Source organism: Montipora capricornis, chromosome 8, assembly GCF_036669925.1.
Source record: "Montipora capricornis isolate CH-2021 chromosome 8, ASM3666992v2, whole genome shotgun sequence".
Lineage (NCBI taxonomy): Eukaryota > Metazoa > Cnidaria > Anthozoa > Scleractinia > Acroporidae > Montipora > Montipora capricornis.
Window position 1 is genome coordinate 39,777,521 of NC_090890.1, and position 17,500 is coordinate 39,795,020.

The following is a 17,500-nucleotide window of genomic DNA, read 5'->3' on the forward strand; positions in this document are numbered from 1 at the left end:
ATTAAGCCCTCGCCTCAAGGGGCTCTGTTAGAAATGGTCTGCGTCGGTTTATATGTTTTGGGTTCTGATTTTGGGTTCTGATTTTGAACTTACATCTTAAGGGCGGTGCCTACTAATTCAAAGATATTTTTGCCTCGGTTTATAATAATGCAGGAAATGTAGATCTTAACAAGTGTTATTGAAATCCAAAGAGGAAATTGGGGGTAACCACGCATTTTCAAGAGATAATTCACGAATAATAGTTGCAAGGTGCTTTAAAATACAAAGCGATGTAGGGCGGTAATCTTTCTCAAAATGATAGATATTATCTCTCAAAAATGCATGGCTACCCCCAGTTTTCATTTTGGATACCAAGAGTACTTACTAAGATCTCCTTTCTCCGGCTAGTTTTAAACTGCGCAAACTTATCCCTGTATTAGTAAGCATCACTGATAGGAAACCCGAGTATCTCAAGATGGGCAGAACGTGTGCGCAATAACAATAGCAGGCACCGTCCTTAAATACCATCGATAGGTACTAGTTATTATAACTGTTATTTTGTTAATTTATGCACGGGAAATTCCGAGGGACATTTTAGGCAAGTAGTGCACATATGTCCTCATTAGCTGCACGCCCAATTTTTGACATCAAAACACGGTGTCCCTTTAGGTCTAACTCTTTGCTACTTATTTTCAGCAATAAGTTAAGGGTAAAGGTTAGCGTTTTATTTTTAGCTTTGGGTAAATGCAGGTCTATATTCCAAGACACGAGTGATGTTGAAGTTGGGAAGAAGAACATGGGGACACTTTTATTATTGAAATCCGTGTGTATCTAATTTGGTGCATTTCTAGGCATATCTGACAAAATATGAGTTTAAAAATGTGCGAAATATTTATCTTTCCCTTAAAATCATAACCAGTTTTTTTGACCGAAGATGTTTGGGCCACATGTAGATTCACGTCAGAGAGAAATCTAGCCAGCTGGGCAATTTAAAAGGATAAAAAGCAGTGAAGTTTGCATCACCAGCCCCATGACCTTCAACTACAGGCCAGGTAATCGTGCACACAACTGTAAAATGGCCAATCCACAAACCTCTGGTTTAAGGTATAGAGCAATTTCCTCCTTTTCAGAATTACTGAGTCCAGACAATGCAGTTTGAACAATACTCAAGAATTTCCCTAAAAGCTCCACAAAATATGGCAACCTGAACGCAACAAAAGAAAATGTCATTTTTCAAGTTGTAGTTACTAGCATAAGGTTGTGATAGGTACAATGTATTGAGGTTTGCATGTTGTCTGTTGTGTATAATTTTGCATTGATTTGCAGTTTTGCTTCCATTTATCAGGGTAGAAAGTATGATAATTTACGCTATTCCAGTTGCAGTTGCTTCAAATCAATGGGCTGAGTTTAAAACAGCAAGATTAATGGCTTGATACCTTTTTCTACAACTTTGAATTATTTCTTGTCGCTCATCTCTCGACAAATCAGACTTGTGCTTGGTAAAAATATCACAGATTAAAACAAACTTCAAAATTCCTGAAACATCAAAGAAATCCATTATCACAACATCAACAATAATTATTAATATTACTTAAAATTGGATTTTTTTGTGATAATTTTATTATCTGTTATTAATAATACATGTAATAATTCCTGCGAACATTTTTTCAAGTCAAATGTATTGAGCGAAATTTTTCTTTCCATTTAACTATAATTTAATTTATTTTTTTGACATCTTCCAAACATTGCAAAGGTGTTCTAAAGATCTTACCAGATATTCAAACACTTTCAAAGAAGATTGGAATCCTGCTAGCTGGGCATTAGACTATGAGTTGATGTCCACAACTTAACACGAGTATTGACACTTGTATGATGGACTATTTTTGCCACATTTTAATGTTAATTTACAGTTAATAGGCTTTAAAAGGGTGAGAAACTGGCAGTTAACAGTCAGGCATGAGAAACTAGCCTGGATCTGCAGGCATGGAAAGTCTATCTCATTGTATGTTTACCAATTGCAAGTTGTCTCAGAGCCATCTTGGTCACATCAACAATTTTAGAATTACTTCTGTTAAAAGGCAGAGCAGCGGCAAGAGATTCTGACATTTGCAAGATATTCTCTAGAATACTGTACATTTCACTCATCAAGCTCTTTATCCCTGTAAATAAAAAATTGTCCTGTGTGAAAACTTCATTATTTTGTTGAAGACTACAAGACTATTGATCCTATAAGTAACATATTGACAACAACAACAATGACAACATCATCATCATCGTCAACATCATTAGTTTTGCTCAAAAATTGTTCTTTCATTCTTTCAAATTGTTGCACCTGCTATTCTCTTTACCAGCCAATAGCATTAAATGAGCAAAAAATTGTCTCTCTCTGCAAATGAATTTAGATGTTTGCCGCACTTTCATTCTAATATTCTTTGAAAATCTGCACCGTAAAATGACCAAAGATAGAACTCTATAGAAAATGTGAGTGCTTATCTAGGAATTTCAGTATTCTTCCCTAGCTTTTAAGACACAGTTCCTCCCAATCAATCCTTGGATATCGGTAGTTTGATATTCTGTGGCAGATGACCCAACCAAAACGTAACAAAATTATACACCATAACAGACTTTATTAAAAAAACAGGAACACTATTTAGCAAACTGACTGAAATATGATAAACATCCTAGGGGAGGGGAGGGGAGGGGCAGGTCAGGCAATGGCAGATGGCAAAAAACAAACTGAGCCACCAACAAACCATGTGACCTGAAGACCCCCTTGAGTGCAAGAAAAACATTTTCTGCTTTATTCATTCCTCAGCCAGCAGAAAAACTCACTTCATTGAGGCTGCCTTTGTAGACCTTTAAAGATCCCTAATATTTTCACAGAACCTGGCCGAACTATAAATGTCATACTTACTATTTTTTACAGCTGTTGCATCAAGAAGCTCTGTACACAACTCTCCTAAATTGCCAATCCTATTACTGTACAATTGTGAAATTCTCAGTAGCTCATTTGCTGTGTCTTCCAAGATATCAGCCGGCAATGAACAGGTATAACAATAATGCAGAAGCCCATATAGGACATCAGAAGAAAGGTCTGTTAGGAAAGGTGGAATCTTGTCCCAAGTGAAGATGTCAGAAAAGAAACAACTTAAGATTGTCTTATGAGCTAAGAACTGAAAGAAAAAAGGTTGTAAATTGTAATGAAAAAATAAATATATAAACAGGGACCTTAAGGTGGCTGCATGAACACAGTTTTTCCTCAGTCAGTGGTATTCACTGAAGGCGGACGTGGATTTTGAAAAACAAAGCAAACATGGCAAGTATGGCGAAAACCTTTTTCTCCTCCTCATGATGGTCTAATGACAATGCAGTGTAAACTTCTTTACATTACATTTTAGAAGTGAAAATCTTTCAGAGGAACCCAGCAAAATGCTGTGCATGTGAATTAGCTAAGAAATTTGAGACCAACAGCTCTTGGCTGTTTTACCAAATTTCTGGCAAACCCATCATTAGATTTTACAAAAATTTTGAATTAAAATAGTTATCCCACATGGCAGCCCAGTGCTCAACCAACTGAGCCACCACTGGTTGAATATCCTCGATTATGGATACATTTCATTTGATCTAAGTCTGTGCATTTCATTTTTAATTTACAAATACCTTTTTCCCGCTGTTGGAAACAAACGTGATGTCAGTGAAGAAATCTTCATCTAATGCAGGAAGTAAAGTGTAGGGATGGTGCAGCAGTGCTTCAGGTTCTTCTTGATTCACCTTGTAAAGAGTGCTGGATGTTAACTTTAATAAAGGTATTATTACATGACTACAATGTAGTGCTTGCTCCTGATATAAAAAGCACTCTGATTGGCTAATTGTAACACAGGCCCACAGGTTGATTTAACAAATTATTCATTATTTTAATTAAAACCAAAACGTACGGTGATTCTACAATGTAAATATTATGCCAAATTGGCACTTCTCTGTATTCACTGCCATTTTGTTTAGCAAGGCTGCTGCCTAAGAAAATTTTAAAGGGGCCCTCAGAGCTAAATGCTGAGAACTTAGGAGCCCAACATATGAAGTGAAAGGTGTTGCTGTGAAAAATTAAGGAGCCCAGAGCTATTCTTTGGGAGCCCCAGGCTACCGGGCTCCTGTTAGGCAACAGCCTTGTTTAGTAATTGATATTTGAAAATGTCAACCAAATTCATTCGTCATCAGTAAATATACTTTTTTGACAGAATGCCCATTATTGCAGTTTCAAATGATGAATGAACCAATAACCAGATGAAAGAGATCCCTTTCAACTGAATCAACCATAAAGACATAACACCACACATTTAATATTTACATCAGCGAATATGTATATTTTAAATTATTATTTTTTACTGTTTCAATTTATTAATTATATTACGTATTTCATATTTATATCTATATCTATAATAAAAAATTCATATTAGGCTTGAAGTTCAGTCTTTAAGGGAAAATCTCAAACCACAGCCTTGCTGTATGGACCTACAGTAGCTATCCTTTGGTGAATACAGAAAGGCCTCAGTTTGAGATTTTCCTGCTCACACTTGACTCTTGGTTGAAAAGTAGTCAGTAAACACCACTACCTACAACCCTAGCTAATGCTAAGTTAATACACAGAAGGAAAGTTACTTTCAACCAGTCTGTACATGTACCTAGAGATGGGTAGTTTAAAGTTGAAAAGGATAGAATTTCAGCCTCTGATATGGACCAGAAGCTCGTGACCTTGGAGCGTTTAACTCTGGTTCACTCTGAGCTGGGGTTTTTTAGTTTAAAAATTTCCTTATTTGGTTGTAATGTAGCTCGTGCTGTTTCCTGCATGTGCAGCCTCGATCTTACTTTTGTCCATATTTGGGCATAAAATTATTGTCCTAATTCCCCAGCTGTGTTTCAAGGAAAAGAATATTATTGCAAGTTACATGCTTCAAGGTCATGTATTTCTGTATGGACCAAATGACATAAACAACTATTAACTATGATCATTTAAACAACTCACAATACAGGTTCAGTCTAATATCAGTGATCTCTTTACTAAAGTTAATAAAATACATTTGCACAAGACCAGGAGCTCCTCTTCAGGTAACTTTTATATTAAATTTTCGAGGCTGAGCCTAAATCAAAGATATTTTGCCAGATTTGGAGCAATTTAATTTTCGACAATTTTCGACAACTCCCTAAAAGTGCTTTTAAAAAGCATGTACAAATTGGTTTGCTACTCTCAATAATGGAGGCTGAGAATAGTTACGTTGAAACGCCCATCCTTCTGCATCAAATTTTACGTAATTCATGTATACGTTGAATAGTTTCATTAGACTTGTCATTTTGTTTCCATTCTTTTAATCTAATTTTGTTGTAGCTTGTATCGTGACTGTACTGATAATTATTGGTTATTGTTAATGGTTTTAAGTTAATTGTTGTCCTTCGTTATTTATTTTATTTGTTAATATAATTACTTGATCGGTTTAAAAACGGAATGCGTGTAGCTCTGCCCACCGCGATTAGCCTTTGCTATTTGTGGGCGGAGACAGACTGTACCTTTTTGTATCTGTTTTGATTAAAAATAATAAATAAATTATTGAACTATTGCATACAAGTCTTTGCAATGGGTATGAGCCTTAGTCAAAAAGGGCTATCTGAAATAAACAGCCAAGCCAATCTATGTAGGAATTTAAGGAATGGTCCTTGGTTCCAAAATTCAATAGATCTGAACACCTTGCTAAATAGATCAGGTGTTAGATTTCAGAAAGGTAAAGATACCAACTGGTATTGACCAAAGGTTGACCATTTCAGATACCTTGAAGTCTGATCACACTCTTCACAAAGTCATGTACTCACGACTGAATGAATTTTAAAGCATCTCATTAAAGGGGCTAGGTCACGATATTTCAGGTAATTTTGTTAATTACGAGCTCTAAACGTCAAATTGGTTCTTTCAAATTGAGTCTTTCATTTGCAAAATCACGGCCACATAACAACTGAGAATGATTTTCCAGCTGTGTAAATAAATATTAAAAAAGGTGGGCCAACGTTTTTCAAATTTACCCAAATTCAATCCATTTCAATCCTCTCCAGTTTTGTCCATCCATGTCCCTTCTTGGCTTCCCTGTGTTTTGTTAGAGTTCTTCTATAGTTTTGAACAGTTATTTTGATATTTTAGTTAATTCTATCACCATTCGATCAGTGCTGAAATTGCCTAAAATTGCGTGAACTAGCCCCTTTAAACGAAAGCTACAATTCTTCCTCCCTTACAAAGTGGTTGATTTGTAGGTGTTTGTCCTGGCAGTGTGAGGATTGATCGAGTTCTGTCCTCCAGCAAGGTCTATGCTACTGTAGCAAGCTTGTTATGGAATTTTCGCTTTTTCTTTGGTCACTCCTGGACCAGTGACCCTTTCGATTTTATGCATTCATTCATGAGGACATTATTCTCTCTACGGGCTGGCTGCTAAAAGTGGTAGCCTCCGGATATCCCAGGTACCCAACCTCCACTAAGGGATGGATAATTAATGATTACTATTATACCTTTCCACACCGTAGCTTCAAATGTTTGTCATAATACAACATTAACTGGTCTGATTCAAGCCAACACTGAAAAATAAATCAACAAAAGTGATTATTACATAAAATATATTTGACCAAGTACTACTTAAAGGGGTTATGTCACCCAGTAGACTGAGAAATTTCAAGTAGCTGGCAAAAATTGCTTTCCTTGCCAAGCTAGGCCAAAAAATGCATATACATTTTCATTTTCCCTCAGTAGCCGGTCGCCAGAGCTTCTGGAGAACAATCATGGTCACCTTACTTTAGGGTGTTTAAGGGAAATCAGTAGTTAACAAGAGGCTACAGGTAGCCTACACTTTCTAAAAAGGAATTTTAGCCGATTATTTCAGCCATTTTTTATGTTACTGTACATGTAATATCGTGGTCAATAACCAGTTCAATTCTGTAGTCCAAAGACCAAAGTCCACATTCCGTGACCAAACCATATGGTTAAGTGTGATCATTATTCTATGACCTTTATCCAGGCGATTTTCCATAAACTTGAAACACATCAGTCTGACTTTTTTCAAAATTACCCAAATACAATTCATTTCAATCTTGTCCATTTGTGTCCATCTTTCCTTTTCCTGTATTTCTTTCATGTTTTTCAACAGTTTTAAGTACTGCAGTTATTGCAGTGTTTCTACCATTTGAGCATCTTGGATGTCATGAACATCCATAACTGGTTTGACGAATAAAAGCCTTGTAATTGCATATTAACATAAGAACAGAATTAATTCACCTTTAATACAATCCTGTCTACATGGTTACCATCACAAATCAATTCTCCTTCAAAGCTATCAAACTGCAACAAAAAAAATCATTTAAACTAATCTAGATGAAAGTCCATCAACAAATCATTCAAAACACTGCTAATTAAATTAAATCAGTCAGCTGAACAAGCAAGCTGTCTAACAATAACAATTATTATTGGCCAATCGGTCAGTCAAAGGAAAGGAAAAGGAAAGGAACTTTATTTAAGTGTCTAGTCGTTCTAGCGCTGGAGTGCTAATTGGGGACACTGTAAACTGAAATGAACAATGAAAGTTTAAATCAAGTCAAATGTTGGTTTTTGAGTAGAGTGGAAACCGGAATACCCGGAGAAAAAATCTCGGTGCAGATTAGAGAACCAACAAATTCAACCCACCTATGACTCCGATTCCGGGAATCGAACCAGGGACACATTGGTTGGAGGAGAGTGCTCTCACCACTGAGCCATCCCTGCAACCCTAGATGTAGACTCAGGGAGTCTATCAATCATACAACTAGTCACTCAGTCAGACAATACATCAAAAATATCGATCAATCAATCTGTCATTCAATCATTGAACCAAAATAATACTGATTAGTAAAATCAGTCAATCGTTTAATCAATCAATCAGCCAACCAATCAATCAAAATTTATTAATACAAACCAGAAATGTTTCACAAGAGAAAAAGGGGAGGTCTGCTTCTAGTTCAAATGCTGCTGGCATCATCCATATCAGGTCCCCTGCTTCATCTAACTGAAATTTCACTCTAAAAATAAAGACGTTAAATGAAAGACTTTTCAATCACTTTTTGCAAATAAAAATTTTACAATTATAATAATTTGTTATTATTGTGCTTTGTTAATTTTGTGACAGTTGCCATTCAGCAAAGCTAATCAAAGCTAATGCTAAATTCATCCCATGACTTGTTTCTATAAGTTGGGGGGGGGGGGGGGGGGGTCACATGAAAATCTGAAAAAAGGGAAAAGGCAGGGTTGTCAGAAGTTCTCACAATAGACAGCCGTCAGTTTGAAAAGTAGCAGGACTGTTCAAGGAAAAAGAAAGGAACTTTTTATTTCAGTGTCTAGTCTTCCAGCACTGAAGCACTAATTTGGGACACTGTAAACCGAAATCAACGAATAAACGCAAATCAAATGTTGGTTTTTGAGAAGAGGGGAAAACCAGAGTACCCCAAGAACCATTTGACACGGAGTCTGGGAATCGAGCCTGGGGCCACATTGGCAGGAGGCGAGTGCTCTCACAACTGCTCCAGCCCTGCATCCCCTTAATTTAAGGAAAATGTACATATGTAATATCTCCTGACCAAGAGAACAGTAGACATCCAGCTACTTAAGACAAAATAACAGTCTTGACTTTCACTACCAGCTGGCTGCTTTCAAGAATGCTAGGTTGGGTAGTCATTAAGGTGGCTTACTACAGTTTTCCGAAAAAAAAGATCAAGATTTTAATTTAAAATCTGTGAAATTAAAGCAGCAGGATGTCTCTTCTGATGTGTTAGTCACTACAATTGATGTAAAATGTAATTTACCTAAGAAATAAATGCAAGTCAGGGAAATATGCTAAATACAGTGACCGAGCTCCTGAAGGCCTTTGAAATGTCTAGTTTCCAGTCCCCCCTCCAGGAGCTTGATCACTATATTTAGCATTTTTCCCTGATTTGCATTTACCAGTATTTCTCAGGTAAAACTACATTTTACATCAATTGCCGTGACTAACAGATCAGAAGAGGCATCCTGCTGCTTTAATTTCACAGATTTCAAAATCTTGATCTCTTTCTTTGGAAACTGTAGTAAGCCACCTTAAATGGAACATTGCATCCCATCTCTGATGCTGCTTCCCTTAAAAATAATGGATCAACATTTCTACCACCTGGTATACAGGTGCTGCTGTATAAAGAAATGCTTGATAGGGAAAGTGTTTGTCATTTTGGGAAGGGGAGTGTATTAGTGCCCAAAACATGTTATGTGTGCATGTTGCTGGCTACAACAGATCATAATTCTGGTTCACTGTGTTCGAACATTGATACCCTAGGTACATCATCAAGCCCTAGTTGCTCAACAGGTTGATAGCGCTTGATTTATCCACTGGATAACTCAATTGGTTTTGCTCGTGCTTATCCGGTGGATATTTAACAATAATTATTATTATTAGACCCGTAGCCCGCTGCGGGTCAATAGCCCATGAGAGGAAACCAAATGGGCTATTGACCCGTGGCCCTTGAGGGCGAAGGGTCTAATTGCTTTAGTATGACACCCACCTAGTCGGACAGAAAAGGCAATAATAAAGTTAGCAAATGCAAGTTAAAGAAATATTTATTTGGGAATAAAACGAAAGAAAGTGTCACACTTTTCGCTACTCCTATTAATAATAGTCCTCTAGTAGCGTAGCCAATCAAAATGCAGGATTTGCATTAGTCCACTTGTTGGGTGATACTAAATAGTGTTATCCACCTTTTCGAGTAACAGAGGCCAGAAATCAAAGGAAGCTTCTTTCTTGTCTATTTTTGTGAATAGTGCAAGGTAAACTTTGAATTGACTTGACTATTTTGTGTAAACCAATCTTCCCAAAGTGAAACTGCCTCTGGAAAATTTCTAAAGATATGTTGCAAAAAAGGGAAAAAAAATTAATACTTTCATAATTTTGGTCATGAGCAATAATTGGTCAATACAGTTCCAGATACATAAGTCCCAGTTTAAGGTTTTTCAAGTAGTAGTCAAACCTTGACTTCTTTTTAGGTCTTGCTGATTACAAACTCTAACTCTAAGGGTCATAATTTGAGGTACAGAATGATAGAAAAATCATTATTATCATTATTATTATTATTATTATTATTATTATTGTTATTGTTATTATTATTATTCTGCAATCATTCTGAAAAATTAAGCCGATTTTCTAAGAGACCACCTGGTTACCGACTTAATTTAATCCAAAAGTCTCATGATTTACAAAAGCAATGTATCCAAACAAAGCATCAAGGAAAATCACAAGCGCCCCAAGCTCAGTGTGAGCATGGCCGACAAAAATATAAGTATTTGTATGGGAATCCCGATAAAAATTGTATGAAAAAATTCTCAATTAAAAAGCCTAACCTTATTGCCAACATGGGTAACCTCCTTCCTGTGTGGTTATTTTCCAGATCCGACGCGATTTAAGTAATTTCTCAATTTCGTGGTTTTCAACAGTATAATAAAATTCCAAGGCTGGAAACTCAGGGTTTTCTTTAAGGGCTATAAGTAGCCAGAGTTTTTTGCAAAGTAGACGGTTGTGGGTCTGGAGGACCCATACGATGGGCTTTAGCCCATCGCTTCTAGGGGGGTCCAGGGGCATGCGCCCCGGAAAATTTTTAAAAACTGAATGCCGGAAAATGCATTTCCTGGCATTTTGGGCCATGAAACTCAGACATTAGAGGGATGAATCAAGCTGCAATTATACTATGGGCCGATTTACACGGTACGACTTTGTCGCATGCGACAACGGCTTACGACAAGCCCACGATATGATTTACAATTGTTGTGTACGTCAGAAAAGATGTCGTAGCATTTTAGAACATGTTTTAAAACGCTGCGACAATCGTAAGTCATGTCGTAGGCCTGTCGTGAGCTTGTCGCATGCGACAAAATCGTATTGTGTAAATCGGCCCTTTGAAAACCATGTTACTCAAAGAAAGACGAGGCGACATTTCAATAATACAACCCTATAAACAAAAAGTGGAGTGATATTTTTTGTATCTTTTTGGTGGTTTTGCTGGACCTAACAAGCCTGGCAAATATTGCCACTTGACAACTTGTAAACATGGTACATACTTGAAGGACTAGACCAGCAAAGGCTTCTGATTGGTTGTTAAATAAAGAAGCTGGTTGGAGGATACTAACTGGCCAATGGCGTAAAGGATGTTTCGATCCTTTTGAGGTGTGACGATGACACACATTCGTTCCATTGTGTAATTAGCGGAAAAATATGCTTGCGGAACTTCTTTGTAGTAATTTCGAAAATTGAAAATCACTCGAGCGGTTTAAGAGTGATGTAGTTTTTTTCCGAAGAGTTTAGGAGTTCCGTAAAGCAGTGAGAGTTGATCAAGAGTGACGTTGGATAAAGATCTGTTGTCATGTTGAAGCATAGAGATGCTCTCGAGAGGACGAGCACTTACACAGGCAAGTAGGATTTAACTCCGAGGAGCGTTACATTCAAGTGTTTAAATAAAGTCTACGAGTCCTCAGCTTCTACGTTCGCTATAAATGATCAACTGAAAGGTTCGAAGTGAAAACGAAGGAGTGGTTAGTGAATGATCAGGGGCTAGTTTTGTTTCCTCAGTTGAGTTGTGGTAAGAGATGCGTGAACGCAGGCTGAGCGTGTTGCTAGCAGAACATCATATGTAAATTTCCTTCTGGTTAGAGAACAAACCTTTTGAAAGTGCTTCTTTGTTTACAAGTTTCTTTATGATTGCGGCGTGATTAAAGGAAGTTTTACGCGGACTAAAACGTCCTTGAGTGATTTTTCCTTCCTGTAAGATACAATCGGTGGCTGTTTAAAGATATCGAAATCCAATATGGCGGACAACAAATCATATTGTTCCTACTTTCACGCCACCGCAGCAAGATTTTTTCAAAACGAAAGTCTCAAGCATAACGTTTTTAAACTGCCCTTGAGTCAGAAGTCTTTTATGTGTTTTCAGAAAAGATAGGCACTGCAAATTTTTATTTTTATTGAGCCCAAGTAGTTTAGACCTCATAAACATCATCTCCTCTACATGTCTTGACTCTTCAAACGATAAAAGTAGCCCGCAAAACCTGACAGAGAAGCCGGCGAACTTCGGCGGCTGCCAGCTCTTATATACAACCCTGGAAACTAAATTCTCAGGTGCCACCAATTTGAGTCAAATATTCCTAGATAAAATGTTCCCACAGTCACAATTCCACATCACAATCAATTGACTGTGATTGGACGACTGAGTGATTGTCATGTATTTCTCAGAGGAAATAAAGGACCCAGGGGAATAAAGAAACTTGCGGTTGACAAAACTACCGTCTGCCACCCTGGTAAGGCTCAGTTCGTCATCAACAGTCGAAACCGTGGCCTATGTGGTGTGGAAGCGTACGTTTAGAAAGTTGTTTTCCTGCAATATTACCGCCTGAGGTCGCTCGCAGGACTGCTATTGCATTGGTGGTAGGTTCAGATGAAAGTTCAATCTTTGTCAATTGATTGTGATGTGGAATTGTGACCGTGAGAACATTTTATCTAGGAATATTTGACTCAAATTGGTGGCACCTGCGAATTTAGTTTCCAGCCTTGGAATTTTATTATACAGTAACAGTTGACAACCACGAAATTGAGAAATGGCTCAAATCGCGTCGGATCTGGAAAAATAACCACACAGGAAGGAAGTTACTGTACCCACGTTGGCAATAAGGTTGGGCTTTTTAATTGAGAATTTTTTCATATAATTATCTTCTTAAACTTTTTATCGGGATTCCAATACAAATCCTTATATTTTTGTCGGCCATGCTTACACAGAGCTTGGGGCGCCTGTGGGCAAATCATGCATGCATGATTCGTTGAATAGCTCATCAGATAAACAACTTGAAATGAGGAACCGAAAGCACTTAGGCTGGAAAATAGTTAGCAGCTTGAAACTAAGGAAGACAATTCTTTATCCTTACCCTTCGACCCAGGGATAATTTTCATCTGACAATTTGCATGACACAATCTGCAAGATAAATTATATTTCAGAAAAAGGAAATTTTGACTCTGCCTCATGTTTGTTAACAGCCGCTAAACTTTATATTTTCATTGATTCACGAACAAGCTTACCTCCCAGCAGCCCAGAATTTCATCCTCGGAGGGTTTTCTTTTAGAAAATATGTCCATATTATCTGTTAAAACTTTGATTTTTGAAACGGTGTACTCGACTTATTTACAGCTGAGTCAGGAATGATGTTTTAATTCTGCGCGGTTCGGGGCTAGGAGCTTGGGTCGAGAAGTAAGACTAGCCTCACTTACACGATCATTCTACGCGGGCGCGCTGGATGAAGTGATAGATAACACATGAATGAAGGGGGTACGTAGTTTCTAAAGAAACTGTGGTCCTGAATCGGTGAGGAAGTAGTATACAAAAATTTGGTTTTATTAACGGAGTTGATAATGTAAATTGACCACCGTACAGAGATTCTAAAAGCTGACCTTTCGAGTGTTAGCCCTTCGTCAGCCAGGCGAATCGCTCGCTCAGATTACATTATTAACTCCGTTGATAAAACCGAATTTTTGATAGATAACACGCCGAGTTGGTTATAATCATTTTATATCCATTAAGCCCGAGTAGAATAATTGTTTTATTAAAACTCCAGGATCAACAACTCAGTTTCATGTTGATTTCTGCCTCGGTCAATAGACCATTTTCGAATTCTCACGGCTGAACTGGATCTAGCATGAAATGGAGGCTAATGCGGGCAAATATTTTCAAATGCAAATTTAAAATTTGCCCGCATTAGCCGTTATTTCATGCTAGATCCAGTCCATCCGTTAAAATACGAAACTGGCCTATTCCGGTTCAACACGGCTTTTGTCGGCCATTTTTACTTTGTTCAAATATACTCCGGTTTTGGACTTTAGACCTTTTTTCAATTTTGTTTTTTTCCGGGTTGCGCTCCGGCTGCGCATGCGTAAGAATTCTCGGTCTTGCAGAGGGCGTCGCAGAGGGCAGTTTAAGTGGGGAACACGGGAAAGACCTCATGTATATACCCACCACGAGTCCCCAATTACGTAAGACACGCTAAATTATTTAATTTCCCAACATTCAGTCATCCATATACATTTACCTTCATCTATATCTATTTACCTCCCTTTATAAAACTTTCTCATCATCCGTATTGATATACATTCACTCCTGGTCATTTACCATCTTTTACCTTCAATTATATTCATTAACCCTCATATACCTTCATCTACCTTAAATCACGTTCATTAAGCCTCATATACCTTCATCTACTTTCAGTCGTGTTCATTTACCGTCATTTACCTTCCGGCATTCATGTTCATTTACCTTAATTCTTCATAATCCTTCATTGACGTTCATTCACCTTCAGCTACATTCATCATGTACCTTCATTTTCCTTCTTCTCCTTCATTTACCTTCATCTACCTTGATTCGCCTTCATTCACCTCCATTTACCTTCATTCACGTTTGTCTACCTTCCTCTACCATTATTTATCTTCATCTTCCTTCATTCACATTCATCAACTCTCGCCTCATCTACCTTCATTCATGGTCATTCACATTCATCTACCCTCATTTACATTCATTTGCCTTAGTTAATATACTGTTATTCACGTTCATCTACCTTCATTCACGTTTATTTACCTTCATCTACTTCCATCTACCTTCATCCGCCTTTATCTAAATTCATCTACCTTCATTTGTCTTCATTCACGTTCATCTACCTTCATCTCTAGTCCTGTTCCGGGACTCCCTCTCACCTCGCCCAGGCCCATTTTCAGGGCGGGGTGAGAGAGAGTCCCGGAACAGGACTACCTTCATCTCGTGACCCGCTTCATTTACCTTCATCTTCCTTCATTCACATTCATCTACCTTCCGTTACCTTCATATACCTTCATCTGCCTTTATTCACGTTCATTTACCTTCATCTACCTTCGCTTGAAAATGAAGGCATTGTTTTGCTTTTTGGGGTTCTCTGTGTTAGTTAGTGGGGTGTTAGTACACATTGAAAAGAATAAGTCATTGGTCATCAGAATGCGACTTACATAGAGCGAGTTTCAATTGAGTGTGGTAAAACCAAAACCAAAGTAATTTTTTTGGCCAATCAAAAAGGACTGAGACAATCCGGCAAACCAATGAAAACTCGAAGTAATTACACGTAGCCGACACAACGCGCGGGAAAATGTGCACGCGCGAGCCACTTCTGATTGGTTGAAAAAATGGCGCGAGAACTTTGAACCAATCACTGAGTGAAGTAATCATAAACCAAAGTAATTATCTAATTACTTTCGACACTCAATTGAAAACCGCTCTATTTGTCAAGACCTCCAACTGGGTGCAAGAGAGGATCCCCCATACACGGGCCAATGATAGTTTTTTAAAATCTAATCTTAGCTACGCAGCTATTTTTAGAGAGGCACCTGGTTGGCCAGTTGTAATGACGTAATGAAATTTTAAATATGCTTGACGTTGGGAACGAGAACTTAAAATAGCTTTGCGAAACCAAAAACAGATTTTTAAAAACTGTGCTGGGGCGTGGGGATTCGTTCTCTTACCTCAGCTCTTGTTGGGGGTTATTTGGGACTTGTTTTGTCTTGTCAGACAAGCCTAGCGAGATGGAATGTCCACGAGAAAAGTAAAGGAGGTAAAACGGTGTCGAGTGCTCTGAAGTCTCTAAATACTTCGAAACACTCCCTATTCCACTTTTAAAAGTAAAAAAAAGTCACGCTAAATTCTATTTTTTTTCACGGCCAAGGGTCATGATTTTTTTTGTCATTATCACAACTAACGGTTAACTTTTCTTGACGTGTCACGGCTAACGGTTAACCCCATTGAGACCCTCTTCTAACAAAGCCAACAACAGCTCTATTTCAAAAACCCATGCCATTTTCAATATATAACAGTTACCGACAAGATGGAATGCATCCTTCATAGAAAACTCTGCAAAGTTGCGGGAAATGATTCGACAAATAACTCAGAAACGATGCACAGCACAGACCTGAGGAGTAGAGAGCGCATTTCTAACTTTGGCTCCTACAACATTCCAAGCGTTTGGCTTTTTTCATTCGTGGGATAGACATAAAGGTAATGTCCCAGAATTTGTCATGAATGTTGCAGGGACTTTTCATACCGATGCCGAGTTGCGTCCGGTCACAGCGGCAGTCATGATTATTACTCCCCACTCTTTGTATCACTCTCTTGTTAACCTTTTAAGTACTAAGTGCTTGTTTTTTTTTTCGGCGATAAACGGTCTGCAGAACTTGGCTCCGCTGTGTAAGGGTCCGCGTAACAAGTCTGCAAGAAGAACGCATTGAAACATCAGCTGTTTTGGGTCAATGTAGGCTCAGGTATGAACATCAAGAGACAAATGTCTAGTTCGTATTCAGAAATCGGGCGAGTTCGCCTTAATCTGGTAGGGTAATCATTTTATCCGTGGTTTTTTGGGCCATCTTCGTCCACAGAAGCCCCCAGGCTGGCATCATGTGGGTAATGCGGGTAAAGAAAACCCTTTGAAAGAAGACAGAGGTAAGAGATGGTTTCATGCAGACTGGGACGCGTAAAATACTCTGTTGGCCCTCATCGGATGGCTGAAGCACGGCCAGAGGAAATGATTCCTAGCCTACCAAAAAAAATTAACATGCTTGTTTTTGTTTTTTTTTTTACCAGCAATTAACATTTCAGTTGATTTTTTAGGCATAAACGTAACGTAAGAACCGTGCGTGTCTGGTCTTGTCTCAGGCAGGGGCGAGAGACGGTTTCATGCAGACCGGGACGCCTAAAACGCTCTGTTGTAAACATGAGGGTTCACGAGTGAAGTTGTCTCTCTGGCCTTTCCGTAGACGAATTCCAGGACCTACTGACACAAACTGGGCAAGTTTTGAAAGCTAAAACCTTCCATCGATGCGTTATTTTGCTGGTAGGACTGGCTGGCCCGACACTTATGAAAAAAAACTATAAAATGAGAATAGGGAGTCTTCCCTTCTCATGGAATGGCATAATTAGCAAGAATTCTTTTTAGGCATGGGCGAGGCAACTTAAGAAGCACGAGACTGGCCCTCATCGAATGGCTGAGGCGCGGCCAGAGGAAATGATTTCTAGCCAGATACTTAGGAATAGGCCTGTTGTGTGCTTTAGATTTTGGATTTCTGATCAAGTTTTATCATTGAAAATTCGCGACAAAGTTGTGCTTTCATTTCGGTGTTATTATAGTCTGAAATAATCGGTATAATACTGTATATATGAGATTAACGATATTTATATTTGCTTATTAACTGTCCTCTTATTACGAAAGTCAAGCTATACATCTCTATGCAATAAGCGCATTCAAAATTTCTTCGTATTACTTGATAAAAGTATGTTTTTTGTTGTTGTTGTTGTTTTGTTTAATTTTTTTAAAAAAAAGGGATTTTCTGCTTATATGACAAATACGTTTTCTCCCCCGTCCCCTTCTTTTGCATGCACTCCACGGGAATTACGTTGT

At 38.1% G+C, this 17,500-nt stretch overlaps 1 protein-coding gene across 1 annotated transcript in view; it reads right to left on the reverse strand.

Annotated features, from left to right (window-relative positions):
- LOC138060746 (uncharacterized) overlaps window positions 1-13,267 on the reverse strand; it is a 26,696-nt gene extending 13,429 nt beyond the window's left edge. Inside the window, exons 1-10 of the mRNA XM_068906601.1 lie at window positions 13,119-13,267; window positions 12,968-13,014; window positions 7,956-8,058; window positions 7,283-7,345; window positions 6,523-6,588; window positions 3,640-3,750; window positions 2,894-3,152; window positions 1,992-2,138; window positions 1,416-1,515; window positions 1,072-1,183 (exon numbers count right to left, since the gene is read on the reverse strand). Of these exons, the coding sequence (XP_068762702.1) occupies window positions 1,072-1,183; window positions 1,416-1,515; window positions 1,992-2,138; window positions 2,894-3,152; window positions 3,640-3,750; window positions 6,523-6,588; window positions 7,283-7,345; window positions 7,956-8,058; window positions 12,968-13,014; window positions 13,119-13,175 (1,065 nt within the window). The 5' untranslated portion in view covers window positions 13,176-13,267. The remainder of the gene's footprint in view (window positions 1-1,071; window positions 1,184-1,415; window positions 1,516-1,991; window positions 2,139-2,893; window positions 3,153-3,639; window positions 3,751-6,522; window positions 6,589-7,282; window positions 7,346-7,955; window positions 8,059-12,967; window positions 13,015-13,118) is intronic.
- Window positions 13,268-17,500: the final 4,233 nt, after the last annotated feature.